The sequence below is a fragment of the Desarmillaria tabescens genome (genome assembly GCF_030435595.1).
Source record: "Desarmillaria tabescens strain CCBAS 213 chromosome Unknown EV420scaffold_5, whole genome shotgun sequence".
NCBI classification, from domain to species: Eukaryota; Fungi; Basidiomycota; class Agaricomycetes; order Agaricales; family Physalacriaceae; genus Desarmillaria; species Desarmillaria tabescens.
In genome coordinates this window covers 888,355-900,917 of record NW_026848304.1, presented here as the reverse complement: position 1 = coordinate 900,917, position 12,563 = coordinate 888,355, and the positions used below count along the sequence as shown (strand labels likewise).

Here is a 12,563-nt window from a genome sequence, read left to right as displayed (position 1 = left end):
ATTAGACGTCACTGTATTATGTGGTGGTTGGCTCAAGATCGTTTTGCGGGAGCTCATCTCGGACACCAATTGAAATGAAACGAAAAGATTCTGTATTGCCTCCATCAATCGGAGCGCCCCTTCTATTTCTTGGCTTCTTGTACCTGTCAAAACGTTGAAGGGCCCTAATACTGCTTTTATATGGCATAGTCAAGCATCGTTCGAATGTCCGGAAGCGACGTGACTGAAAACCGGAACCCTAATCTACCTGCTGCCTCATTTCGTTCCTGGCATGAGATAGATATCGATCCCCTGAATATGTCCCTAGCCAGGCTCCCCACTACGCGACTTTTGATGAAGGGCTCGTTCTCCAGTTGGTGTCACGTCAGGTCCGTCAAACGACGGTTCTTTACTTCTTGCTCCAATCCCCATCGCTGATACGAAATCTTGCTTGATGTCCTTGTTTTCAAATGCTCAAAGATACACCTTGTCGTTGATGGTCCCTCTTTCTTGTTTGCTGGTAATGCTCCTTATCTCTATTTCGAAGTACAATGTATCAACCTCTTTGCTCTCAAAGTCTCATTAATCGTTTTAACACTCTGCTTCTGCCTTGTTCAAGGTCTTCGTTTCCGAGAGGCAATTCGCATAATTCGCAAGCCGGGCCTAGTGCTGTTCGTTACATCGACGCGTCTGAGCCATCAAGGCAGCGTTATTTCCCAGCACAAAGGTACCTTCTTGGATGCTCCCCCCTCATATCCCCTGCTGATGGTCTGCAGTTATGTCGCGGTTTCACAACTCCATGTGTATATGGGAACGATTAGAATCCAGGACACTCTCAAGCAAATACCTATGGTCGCGTATGTGAACAGTTGGGTCATATGGTCTCTTGCTTCTGATCAATACCATCAGGCGCGTTTCCCTTACGGATTATCGGGGCCGAATCCTTTTAGACACCCTTGTTCGACCGACGTAGGATGCTTTCAATGTTCTACTCTATTGGCTCTGATGACGACTTAGGCATCAAGTGGAAAACTACAGAACGGAGGAAACTGGCTTCAGTCCATCGACCTTCATGGGCGGTCAGTTCGTCCAGGGTCCTACTTGTTTCTTTAGTTGACATTCAAACAGCGCCTACTCTACAAGAGGTTCAAACACGTGTCTCTTCCATCATTCGAGATAAAATCATAGTGGGCCATCGTCTATGGGACTTCTTATCAGTACTCTATCATCTTGTGTTGTCTACGCCGTAGTTGACGCGATCGATACTAGGTCCTTGGACTGACACATCCAGCTATTGCAACAAGAGACCTTGCCCTATTCCTGCCCCTGCGCCAAAAGCTAAAATCTTCAACAGTCGTCGAACTACCATTGCTTGTAAACTTGTTCATGGGACGCAATATCGGGCTACAATACGAGGATTCGGTATGCAACCCCCCTTAGAACTGCGAGAGACCTGGACCCTTGATTCCTTCATTTCACAGCTTGAAACCGCAAGAGCGGTTATAGACCTCTTCAGATCATGTGAAGACATGTTCGAAGGATGCATTAGAAGTGGTGAATGGCCTTGCGAACTCCCCCCTTCTTCATACGCCGAATATTTTACTTGATAGCTTGTTCCGTGTCTGTGATTTATTGGTTTTTTTATCGTAAAATTAGTCTAATTATTAGATATATGTAACTTCTGCACTAGTGCGACGAGAGATGCCACTTCTCAAAACGGCGTTTCCAATTATGGGCTCGGCAAATAGTTGAGATGCCGACCGATTGCCGGCGGGGACTCGGGAAAGGAACTTGGCACTGGTTGAGCAGAGCCATGTCGGACTTGTCGCATCCAAATCATCTACCGCCGCGTCCAGCCAGTCGTCAGCATATACCTCCTAATATGAACGGACATAAACGTCCTCGTTTGGGGCCGTCAGAAGACAATTCGTACGCCGTTTCTTTGATAATACGTCCCACCACTCAATCACTTGCCACAGAATTCAAGACCTACTGCCACTCAGCGATCAAAATGCTTGGTTTTATCCCGCTTATGGACACGATTCGGATTCTGAGGATTTGGCTGCAGGCACAGCTCTAGGTAACTGGGGCAAGAAAGACGTGAAAGGTGCACGATGGGTGCGACGAGGAAAACTGAGCGCATGGGGCCCAGGCATGGAAGAATGGCAGGTGCGCAAACAAAAATGTTCAGGGTGAAGCTCTATATTCATTTTTCTACTACTTGACAGGCGGAAGAGCGCGCTCGGAAGCGTCTAAAGCAGCTGCTACCGCAAACAAAACGATCCCCATCGCCTCCCACTCTTCCTCATTTATTACGTTCTTCATCGCCTCCTCTTACTTCACCTTACCCGCCGCCGACGTCCCAGCACTATAGTTACTCGTCATTTGTCATGGACAAGGCCGTGACACATACATTCAGGTCCAGCCTCCTCGAAGAACTCGAGCAATCCACAAATAGTCTTATTGAAGGCGAAGCAAACATGAAGAAGGCATTGGGTCGTCTATGGGAAGTCATCAGCGAGGACGCGGAGCCGGGGCCCACTGATACCTCTGTCGTGACGAAACGCGAAGACGAAGATGGCGATAGTCCTGAAGATGTGGACAGGGCCAGGAGAATTGCTCGTGCACCAGACCTTACACCACCTATCCACAAGTTGTTCTTGTTCACATATTCTGGTGAGCCGCCGGTACACGAACCCTCACATTTCGCGTCGCCGGAAACGCAGCAAGATAATCTTGAACGCTCCATCGGCGTCCTGCGAGAACTGCAAGACGACGGCAGAGAATATGTCGAGCGTCTGCAGGAGATCCGGGAAGGATTGGGGGAGATTAAGGCCCAGAGAAACGGAGTCTGGCAGATGGTACGGGAGAGAGCCTTGAAAGAATTGCAGGACGCGGCGTTGATGGCGGTTCCGTAGGATTTTCTGGATTTGCTCGACTTCTATGTCTGCTCCGCTGTTATTAGTAGTATATGGCTGTAAATCCGTTCTGTCAATCTATTATTGCCAGACTGCTCTCTAGCGGTTGTCACGTTGAGCAAAGTTTCCGACAGTGAGACCTCGCTGACCAATTGACCAAGAGCGGACGTAACCCCGCTCGTTTCAGCAGCCTTCTCCCGATTTCTTTCTTCGCCTTCCCCATGACAGTGCCAGATATCTCTTCTCTCTACATCACCAAATCCTCTTCAAAATCTTCTTTCTCGGATGACATTAATGACAGCCGCGTCCTCAGCGACCATGACCTCCACAAACTCAAATGCTACGCAAAATCGCTCCCTTACGCTATCGAATCGACCTCAAGTATGATGGAACTCCTCGATTTCATCATTCTTCGCATTGTGCAATGCGTTGAGGCGAGAGATTATGATGTTGGGCTCCTGCAGTGGGACAGTATGCTCAGCTACTAGTGCGTATTGTTTCATCTTTTGTCGCGTCTGCTAATAAATTCCATGTCGTGTTTCAGCTGGACCATGCTCAAGTATCCCATTCCCAAGGAGAAGAGGATTCGTCTTGCCAAGATCTATTTTTATGTTAGCACGATACCGGGCATGTCCACTCAAATGGTGGCGACGTGTTCAGATGCGTTCAAGCTTTTAACAAAGTCGAAGAAGCGAATTTCTATCGAAGATATGCGTCTACCGTGGAAGCCCATATACGACATACTGAAGCAAGACCTCTTCTTGAGCCGGAGGCAGTTTGAGTATACGTATGTCTGGGCTTTGCTAGCCAGGTGCGAGCACTGACGACGCGTTATTAGGCAGCTGTCGTGGTGTATGGGCTACATGGCAGAGAATTCTCGAAAGTTCTTTCATCCCGCTGCTATCGATGAAATGCTCTCCACTTTCGTCCCTCAGTTCAACGGGACTGACCTGGATGTAGGTTTATCGTTGCCAGCTGTTCTTATGCATATACTCACGTCCATGATTGCCCTCCAGAGCATATTGTCTTCACAATATTACCTTCTTACCTTCCTTCCATTAACCCATCCCCAATCGTATCTCCCTATGCTTCTTCGGATGTGGGAATCAATAAACTCCTACGCCTACGATGAAAGGATGTTGCATTTTCTTTCCAAATTGACGGAAATGCACGTTTCACCTGAAGTCAGTGACCCTCGTAAGATTACGGAGATACCTGACGACGAGAGGTCTGAAGGAGAGCAACGGCCAAGGTGGTCACAAGATGATCTGAAGGAAGATGATGTCTGGCATGGTCTTTACAAAGACGTGGGTATATTCACTGAACATGAATGGGGCCTGTTGATGTGTAAATGTCTTGCGTCGATGGGTACGAATTCCGCGCTCGATCCTGGTACAGCGGAGCTAATAAATCCCACAGAGATACCTCTGGCCGACACTGGCTCTCTAAGCACGGCACCAACTGCGGACAACCAGATGGGATTCGAGATAGGCCGTCTGCCTAAAGCTAACTGGAGAATACGTATGTCATTCGTGGACATTGTACGTGCTTGGCTAAAAATGGTCTCAGCGTCTCTGGCCCGTATCATTGTCTACTCAATGGCTCCGGATGGTTTCCCCGGCCCTTCGTCCACGGCACCCACGCCTCTGATGACGCCATTGCCATCTGGAATGAACACACCGCAAATTCAGTCTAGTACTTTGAAAGAATTTCTGTCTGTTCCTCTGGGGAAAACCGCGCCATCTAAAGGAAAAACATATCTTGCTGGATCGAAGGCATTGGATTCTCTAGCCAAGTTGATCGCATCGACTGAAAGCTTCTTCCATCCATCAAACTCTGGGGCGTGGACTACCGATGTACGTATTCCGCTGACTCTGAACGTTTTCGTCGCATTGCCACATGCATATATGATGTTTTTGAAAGTACATTTCGTGCTGATTACATTTTGTTTAGCTGAGCGCTTTCATCAAATATATTGTCTACGATTTCAACAAGCGTAAGGAACATATTTTTCTTCAACGATCTTCGGTCTCATAGTGTGGTCAGGATGGCATGAGGAACAACAATCCGATTGCAAAACTCCATTGGTTCGTAACTCTTCAATGTAGTGAGCGCCTGATCCCAATCGAAAGGGTTAGAACCGAAGGCTGACAAGAAGTATGAAACGAGAACTCGTCAAGTGTTTGAGAACTGTAGCCCTTCTGGCAATGTTCTCACAAGATAGTAATACTGTCTCTAACATCCAGAGCTGTTTGAAGTCTATGAGTGTCATGGAACCTGACCTCATATTACATCCCGTTCTTCAGCGTGCAGTGCCTTCGCTCGAGGCGCTTGTCGAGGTGTGTTTCCACATCATCCAGGGTTACCTGTATCCATACGTGTTGTCAGACTCAAAGGACGATTGCCGTCATAAAAGCCTTGGGTGCTGTTGCCCCAGCTATCGTTTCTCGCGAGGTCTATTATCCGGGAGGCAAGTACCTTGTACCCATACTACAGCTCCTGATCCCTGGTATCGATCTGGTGCGTTCCATTATACATCACTGCATGGGACTGACCTTAACTGTGACGTAGAATGATCCTTCAAAAACGGTGAGACCTAAAAGTTCAATATACGCATTATTTGAATTTCACACGATTACAGCTTTGCACGACAGCTTTCTTGGTGGAAATATCTCAGTATATCAAGTTCGGTGACCTGACGATGGGCGAAGATCAGATGTCCAGTGCCCCAGACATTGAAGCCACTATATCCACTCGGACAAACTTGACTTGGCCGTCTTTTGCTAACGGTGAATCTTCTGACCTTGTTGACGAAGAGCCGAGGCTCTCCAACGAAGACGAAGATACGCTGTTGAGGGATGCCACAGGAAATTTCGCTGACTGGGTTTCAAGTTTCATTCGTCGTGTGATACAGCTGCTTGAGAATCTGCCCGATGAAGGTCCAAACGGGTCGTCTGGAGGGGCCGTTGAAGGTCTGCAGTTTATTCCGGCTGGGAGTTGTTCCGTAGCTCACGTTTTATTTACAGTGCAGGTGGTGGACGCTGTCGCCGGCGCTTGCAGTCAAATCTGCGTCCATCTGTCGGAGCCGCTGTTTGATCTCGTCCTTAATATGGTCTTTGACTACGCGAGTACAAATGTCCGACCCAACGCCGTTCGAGCTGTTCATCAGTTAGTTGAGTGCATAGCTAATGCAGATCCCGCCAAAACCTTGGCGAGGTTTCTACCATTTTGCTCTCGGAATATCCGGACGGAGTTGGAGAATGGTGCTTCGTCGCTTAGAACGACTTCAGACTCGACGCCTATTCCCTCGGACGCTACTTTGCATTGGAGTACGTCTAGCAATATTCACAACGATGGCGTACCTGACATGAGATAATCGATCTAGATTTGGCCATTTTGCGGGGTACTGTGTACAAGTGAGTCGCTGCATGCTTTATGATTCATTTGTGCTCATAAGCGATTTCTAGTGACGGCAAGGCGGTAAGCGTCGTTTCACAGTTAGCTTCCTCTCTAAAACCTACCATTAACCGTTACAGATATTGAAATATAAGGATGAATTGATGTCTTTACTTCAATTGTTGCATTCCAAGACGTACTCAAAACGCGGTTACTCTTGGTTGGGAAAAATGTTGTCGAGCATGCTTTTAACACTCACCCACACATATCCTTTGGAGAACAAATTTGTAAATCCAGATGAATGGAAGAGTGACGGTACATTCTTAACGATGTTGCGGTATATTTACCGATTCTGATGACATGTTCTTGGTAGAATTTCGGTGGAACCACCATCGTCACTGGGGCAAACTCTACAAGCCCGAGGAGATTGAGGTGCGTTTATAAGTTGTCAGGGCTACTCTGTCATCATTCACACGTTTCTGCAGGTGTCATGGCATGTTCCGAATGCGGAGGAAATTGATTTCGCCCTTCAAATTTTCCGAGAACTGGTCGAGCCCGCTTTGTCATGTCTTGAAGAATTGTTGCTGCCAGAAGTTCCTCGTGATGCTGTGTGGCGTAACGATTTTTGTCGGTTAGTTCTCACTTTATACAGGATCATGATTTGTGTTCTTAACTCAATAATAGCCATCTTACTCTCATTCGGAACGCCTTTTCAGGGGTGCCCACTATAGCGAAGGAATACCTCTCCGAGGACGATATTCAGGCTTCTTGGCAAACAAGTGATATTCTGTAGGTGTCGATATCGCACATCAGCATACCTTGTTTAACCTTCGGGTAGAGATGAGATCCCCGAGATGTTGGCGTCGGTAGAACCAAAGAATGCCGGATTTTGCTTGACAAATCCCAGCGACCCTCGTTATACGTATATTCGCGGTTTCAGACACAGATTCGGGGTCTTCTTGCACAACGCGTCCATATCTCTACGTCAGCAAGGGGAAGAGAATAGTGTTGATGCTGTTTACACACTTGTATGTCCTGCCCGAATGCTCGCCTCACAAAGCTGACATCTTAACAGATACAAGCTTTCCGAGCCTACCTGCTTGAGTATGGAGACAGTAGAGACAGGTGACTTTCATTGTCGTTGACCGGCAATGATAGCCTCACGTTCTCCCTTGTAGTTTCTTTCTGAACGAAGATCAGTTTAATTCGGAAAAGAACGTCTCCCGTCAGTATGCAAGACAAAAAGTGTGGCCCCGGGCAGTTTACGTCCGCAAAGCTAGGTCAGACTTGCGCCAACCTTGTTTATATACACCATTACAGACTTGACTTGAATATAGGTATCAGCATGCCGCGAGGCTACGTTGGAATTCATTGGAACGTCTTAGAGGCCAGCTTGAAGATAGCTTAATCGATGACCTCGTCGAATGGTCTGTTTGGCATTACTCAGTCATAAGAGAGTGAGTCACGCAGCTTTTTATGGGTAAGACCGACTAACGAGTTGGTCAGGGCCAGCCAAAATTTGCTCGAAAGCATGTGTGGAGTACGCCGCCTGCTTATTATAGTCGATAATGTGTATAACTATTAACAGCTCTACGATGGTGTTCGTCGACGAGCCCTTCCAGCGCTCTACAAGTCTTTAGAGCCCGACACCGATGATGACCGAATGAAGGGAGCACTTTGGACTTTGAATTTCCCTTCCTTTGGGCGATACGCGATTTCTGGTTAGTTATACATTGCCGTTCACAGGTTAATGTTGACATTTTCATTCAGAGCCGGTCCTAGCTGCTACTTTAGTGCCGAAGCTTTTATGCTGTCAACATAATGAAAAGGTTAGTCTCTCTACACATTCATAAGTTGTCTCTTAACCAGGTTGGTGTAGCCTTCCATCCAAGATTGTGTCTCAGCAGTTTCCGAGAATTGTGAGTCCTTTAGATACCACTTCATCACGGGCAGCACTTTCAACATTTTGCAGGCATCACAAGTTTTGTTGAGCCCTGCTACCTTGTTTACGATGTTTCATGTCCAGCATTGGAAAGAGCCATCAAACGTATTAAATCCATGCTACCCTATGACGCCAAGGAGGCAGACATCACGAACCGTTGTCGGCAAGCTAGAATAAAGCGAGTGCGCCTTATGAATGAAGCAGCTGAGCACACAGTATGTCACCTTTTTGCCCCATTTCTTAGAGTCTCACTGACATCTTCAGACCTCGGAAGTCATGAAAATTGCCACTTCTCCCAAGACACATTGGCGATATGAAATTGCAGCCATTCGATGTTTGCGTACACTCCTTAGGCGTGACATGCCTTTGACTCCGGAGCAAATCCGGTTCTTTGTAGAGCGAACTCATCATAGCCATCCAAGTGTCGTATGTTTTATTTCCTTCTTCAAAACATGGTATATTAACTACCTATTGTTTGCAGCGCTACGTATGTCAAGCCTCCCACGACCAAAAGCTTTACTGACCACCAATTAGTATGCTCAACGTTCTGTCATGAAGAGTTTGAGGAACCTCAAATTACGCACCTTGTGTTCTAATCCAGTAGACCTGTTCCTGGCTAGAAGCACAAATCCATTGAAAGAACAGATTGTCGTCCATCCATCTCAGGCTTTAACATCAAAGTTTCTAGCCGCCTACAAAGTTCCGTTTCAATGGAGCCAAAAACAACCGTAGGATTCATTGTAATGCCTCAAGTTCCGCACTCACTCTCTTGTTAGGATATTTCTAGACATGTTCCTCCAAGGCTGGGTGGCTTGGAGTACACGTATCGGTCTCTACAGACCACCAGACGCCGTCAAGTCGACATTTCAGCCATGGGATCCATCTAGCCAAGAGGCCATCAAAGCACTGAGATCAGTGACTACAGATCCATCATACTGGAAGAACCTTTCAACGTACTTCTCAGAAGAAAATCACGAGGTCTCGTTAACCCAAGACAACGTCTCTTGCGTTAAATCGATATGTGCGTTTGGAGGGCGTCTTGTCTGTGCTCTCACTGAACAACTTTCTAGTCCAAGTGCTTGAGGATGCCCCCCTTCCCGCCTTGAAACCTACAGTAGAAGCTCTGATCAGTGATCCAGAGTCAGACAAGCAGCGAGCGGCCGCGGAGTTAATTGCTGGAGTGCTTGGAGGTATGTAGTAACGTTTCTCTTTCCTTTTTTTGTTAAAACCAGTTCCAGGTTCGAAACATTGGCCGTTGAACAAGCAGAAGATGTTATGGGCTTGGTTCAAGCCACTGATCAAGCAAATCATCAATACAAACCTGAAATCCGATACCCTTCTTGTCTGGACTTCATTTTTGGAGGTATGTATCATTGAAAAACAACTGTAGTGCTGATACTCACGCTTCCTAGTACATATTTTACAAAAAAGATCCTCGACGAGTGCAGCCCATTTTTGACTACCTCTTAGAGTTGTTCAAAACGATGGACTACAACGCTGAACTGTCCTTCGACGTTGTCAAAATTCTATCTTTGTTCAGGACATGCTATGAAGAGCTTGGCTGGAAGTTCTCCGCATGGATGGACGAGGTGCTTCAGCGATGTTGGAAGGAAATATACAGCGAACATGACGATGTCCGGACATATATCGCCGAAATTCTCTGTTTTGCAGATAAGATCAAGGTAAATAGACCCGATGTATTCCTGATCTCCAGACTAATATCATATGTAGTGTACTCCCCGGCCCACAGTACCCACAACTGAAGTATTTGTAAAAGAATGTCGGATGCTTCCAGCAGACTATGACATTATGGGCATGCGAGGCACATATCACAAACGGCGGATCCTGGAGCTTGTCGACAACTTTAAAGTTTGGCGGGAGGAACGGATTCCCGGTGTTCGTGCGTTCCAGTCCAAATACGACCGAGTAGGTGTTATGGTATGCAAGTGGTTGTTCGAGTCGGTTCACGATACACATGCCATCTCCGTCTTCGATTACATTCTACCACTCATGGTATGTTTCACCGCGAGTGCAAACCCATCACACCTAATTTCATTTCTTAGCATGAGCTCTTCTGTTTCACCGAAGGTAAGGAAGGATATTTAGCCGAAATGATCCTCTGTTGGTACTCATTTCGTTGTTAGTGAATGACAACGACGAGCTCGCGAACCGGGCACACGTTCTTCTTGTGAGAATGTGCGGTGTGACGCCTCCAAGGGCACTGATAAATCCTATCCTGGATGCTATATTTGAAGCTATCCAGGCATCACCGGTCAGCATACAGTTATTTCGTCTTGTGGCAGATATTGACGGTTTCCAGTCCTGGAAAGTCCGGCTGAAAGCTCTGCCTCTCGTCCAAGGTGCGTAATTCATGTGTTTTCCACGGGGAAGTGAAACGTAGTGTTTTTCAGTATTCTATTTCCGCCAGGTCCCTCTGATCAGCGAAGCCAAGGTGGTCGAAATTCTTGAAGTGGGTCTTCTTAACTTAGACCTCGAGTAATCATTAATATAACATCAGGTTCTCTGTCAATGTTTGGACGATGAAGTGGTGGAAGTGCGTGAGATGGCTGCTACGTATATGTATAGCGGCTTCAATAATGATGGACTTAACTAAAATGTTTCATTCTTAGCACGCTGTCTGGTATACTCCGACTGTCACCTAGAAGGAGTGTGCTCATCTTGAAGGTAGGTACATCGTTGTACTTTTCACCAGTCCACTCCGACATTTCACTCTGTAGGATCGCTTCGTCAAGCTAGCCAGGAATAGTCGGATTCCGAGTAGACAGGACCCCGAATACAACTCAGCGATACGCCGGCGACATGCGGCTATACTTGGAATATGCGCATTGGTGGATTCCTACCCTTACACCGTTGAAAAGTGGATGCCTGATTTGTTGACTACTATTCTGGCTGAACACACATATGATCCTGTCGGTGCCTTTTTCCATGTCGTGATTATGCTCTAACTGTGTGTAGATACCCATATCTACTACTGTCCGCAAATGTGCCAGTAATTTCAAGCGGACACATCAAGATACCTGGCACGAAGACTCAAAACGATTTGATGAGGATCAACTATCCGCTCTGTCGACATTGCTGACGGGATCCTCTTATTGTCAGTAGATGTCTCTGTGCATCTTCTCAGCGTAAACTAACCTTCCGCTCAACAGACGCATGATATGCTATGAATCTAATGCCCCATGTGTTCATATACGTAATTTATTTAACGTATTTCTTGTATAAACACACAAAACTAGGTCCATGTAGGTATCGTCGAGTACAAGAAATGCTATTCCTTAAGAAACACAAAGGCTGGAAACTGACGAGTGAATGACAACAGTATCAAGGAAGTATACAAATGACAATGAGAGCTAGACACGAAGGGGCGGAGACAAATTAAGGGAAGAGGGCGAGATCTGTGGCGAGAGGCTCAGAGGAGACGCCTCGCCTGCTTCCAGCTCAGCGTCAGGGCGACCTAAACCCTGAACTGTAGTTTCGATGCCACTGGCAGTACCTGTTCTGGAACCTGCTGAAGGTACGAAATCTATGGGAGCAACTCTGCGATTATCGTAGCCTGACTTGACGCGGTTGTTCGAGGTAGACTCTCTAGAAAACGATGAAAACGAAATGAAGAATTTGTGGGGGGGGGGCATACCTTATTTCTGCAATGAGGTCATCTATAGCGTACCAGGCAAGTGGACCATATGCAACGCCACGCCACCAGCCCATAAGATCAGCAGGCATAATGTATGCATGGGCGTGAAGATGGTCGGTCACTGGGATCTTGCCATCTCTGAACGGAGGCGTGATGAATCCGATGCGAAAGTTGCTCGAGGTCAGGTGCAGGGGGGTTGCGCCAGTCGGCGACGTTGCTGGCGAAGACAAGGGTAGCATAGAATTGAGGAATCGTGTGGCTAGACTTTTGAGGTTCACCAGGAGGGGTAAATCTGAGGATGACTGGGAGAGATGAGTACGGTGCCTGCAGTGGGTCGGGCCACGACATACAAGGGTATATATTGAGGGAACATGGAGACTGCAGCTGTCGTGAGATTCCTGTAGCCAGCATGAAGAACTACGACATACTTGAAAGCGATTATTACATGTCCGGCGCTCGACACTGGATTTGCCTTTTCACGATACACGGTGAAGTTGTCGTCTCTCCACAAAATCTTTGGCTGGTCCGTTTCGCGAACAGAGGTGGGAGAGCGCGGCGAGATGAGAGGGTCGTGCACTGCGGAGCTCACTATGCTACACAATGGGCAGCCAGCCTTGGGCGCGAAGGCCATTGCAGTCAGAAGTGAAATTCAGATATGGCCAAATAACAAACA

The 12,563-nt window shown here is 47.1% G+C and overlaps 4 protein-coding genes across 4 annotated transcripts; 3 read left to right on the top strand and 1 right to left on the bottom strand.

Annotated features, from left to right (window-relative positions):
• The first annotated feature begins 194 nt into the window (after positions 1-194).
• EV420DRAFT_1513678 (uncharacterized protein) lies at positions 195-1,685 on the top strand. The gene is made up of 7 exons (XM_060471756.1): positions 195-706; positions 756-836; positions 889-948; positions 997-1,058; positions 1,108-1,196; positions 1,249-1,401; positions 1,461-1,685. Exons 1-7 carry the CDS (start codon positions 531-533, stop codon positions 1,584-1,586), a joined length of 747 nt encoding a protein of 248 aa, XP_060336328.1. The 5' UTR covers positions 195-530; the 3' UTR covers positions 1,587-1,685.
• A 39-nt stretch (positions 1,686-1,724) lies between these two features.
• Positions 1,725-3,021, top strand: EV420DRAFT_1513671 (uncharacterized protein). Its single transcript, XM_060471755.1, has 3 exons — positions 1,725-1,908; positions 1,959-2,148; positions 2,208-3,021. Exons 1-3 carry the CDS (start codon positions 1,733-1,735, stop codon positions 2,895-2,897), a joined length of 1,056 nt encoding a protein of 351 aa, XP_060336327.1. The 5' UTR covers positions 1,725-1,732; the 3' UTR covers positions 2,898-3,021.
• A 32-nt stretch (positions 3,022-3,053) lies between these two features.
• On the top strand, positions 3,054-11,462 carry EV420DRAFT_1513667 (uncharacterized protein). Its single transcript, XM_060471754.1, has 45 exons — positions 3,054-3,384; positions 3,442-3,684; positions 3,736-3,853; positions 3,914-4,265; positions 4,317-4,418; positions 4,467-4,753; positions 4,851-4,893; positions 4,944-4,984; positions 5,036-5,236; positions 5,286-5,417; positions 5,469-5,486; positions 5,539-5,869; positions 5,924-6,226; positions 6,283-6,313; positions 6,365-6,377; positions 6,434-6,608; positions 6,667-6,725; positions 6,779-6,924; positions 6,978-7,082; positions 7,132-7,321; positions 7,369-7,418; positions 7,472-7,573; positions 7,631-7,750; positions 7,800-7,833; positions 7,882-8,014; positions 8,064-8,122; positions 8,173-8,212; positions 8,266-8,450; positions 8,500-8,661; positions 8,717-8,722; positions 8,770-8,963; positions 9,012-9,256; positions 9,306-9,425; positions 9,474-9,598; positions 9,648-9,917; positions 9,967-10,248; positions 10,299-10,323; positions 10,380-10,507; positions 10,556-10,595; positions 10,647-10,705; positions 10,754-10,809; positions 10,866-10,920; positions 10,974-11,165; positions 11,212-11,350; positions 11,406-11,462. Exons 1-45 carry the CDS (start codon positions 3,119-3,121, stop codon positions 11,411-11,413), a joined length of 5,985 nt encoding a protein of 1,994 aa, XP_060336326.1. The 5' UTR covers positions 3,054-3,118; the 3' UTR covers positions 11,414-11,462.
• On the bottom strand, positions 11,463-12,558 carry EV420DRAFT_1513663 (uncharacterized protein). The gene is made up of 4 exons (XM_060471753.1): positions 12,319-12,558; positions 12,241-12,268; positions 11,891-12,192; positions 11,463-11,841 (listed from the first exon to the last, which is right to left on the bottom strand). Exons 1-4 carry the CDS (start codon positions 12,519-12,521, stop codon positions 11,607-11,609), a joined length of 768 nt encoding a protein of 255 aa, XP_060336325.1. The 5' UTR covers positions 12,522-12,558; the 3' UTR covers positions 11,463-11,606.
• Positions 12,559-12,563: the final 5 nt, after the last annotated feature.

What these genes read in the sequence shown, in the direction of transcription:
- EV420DRAFT_1513671 (XM_060471755.1), top strand. Translation starts at nt 1,733, where the DNA reads ATGCCGACCGATTGCCGGCGGGGACTCGGGAAAGGAACTTGGCACTGG. An exon ending in GGGCCGTCAGAAGACAATTC is followed by an intron (nt 1,909 to 1,958) that starts GTACGCCGTTTC and finishes CACTTGCCACAG; the next exon opens with AATTCAAGACCTACTGCCAC. An exon ending in CAGGCATGGAAGAATGGCAG is followed by an intron (nt 2,149 to 2,207) that starts GTGCGCAAACAA and finishes ACTACTTGACAG; the next exon opens with GCGGAAGAGCGCGCTCGGAA.
- EV420DRAFT_1513667 (XM_060471754.1), top strand. Translation starts at nt 3,119, where the DNA reads ATGACAGTGCCAGATATCTCTTCTCTCTACATCACCAAATCCTCTTCA. An exon ending in GACAGTATGCTCAGCTACTA is followed by an intron (nt 3,385 to 3,441) that starts GTGCGTATTGTT and finishes GTCGTGTTTCAG; the next exon opens with CTGGACCATGCTCAAGTATC. An exon ending in ACAAGCCCGAGGAGATTGAG is followed by an intron (nt 6,726 to 6,778) that starts GTGCGTTTATAA and finishes ACGTTTCTGCAG; the next exon opens with GTGTCATGGCATGTTCCGAA.
- EV420DRAFT_1513678 (XM_060471756.1), top strand. Translation starts at nt 531, where the DNA reads ATGTATCAACCTCTTTGCTCTCAAAGTCTCATTAATCGTTTTAACACT. An exon ending in AAGCAAATACCTATGGTCGC is followed by an intron (nt 837 to 888) that starts GTATGTGAACAG and finishes CAATACCATCAG; the next exon opens with GCGCGTTTCCCTTACGGATT. An exon ending in GTCTATGGGACTTCTTATCA is followed by an intron (nt 1,197 to 1,248) that starts GTACTCTATCAT and finishes GATCGATACTAG; the next exon opens with GTCCTTGGACTGACACATCC.
- EV420DRAFT_1513663 (XM_060471753.1), bottom strand. Translation starts at nt 12,521, where the DNA reads ATGGCCTTCGCGCCCAAGGCTGGCTGCCCATTGTGTAGCATAGTGAGC. An exon ending in TTCCCTCAATATATACCCTT is followed by an intron (nt 12,193 to 12,240) that starts GTATGTCGTGGC and finishes CATCTCTCCCAG; the next exon opens with TCATCCTCAGATTTACCCCT. An exon ending in GACCTCATTGCAGAAATAAG is followed by an intron (nt 11,842 to 11,890) that starts GTATGCCCCCCC and finishes ATCGTTTTCTAG; the next exon opens with AGAGTCTACCTCGAACAACC.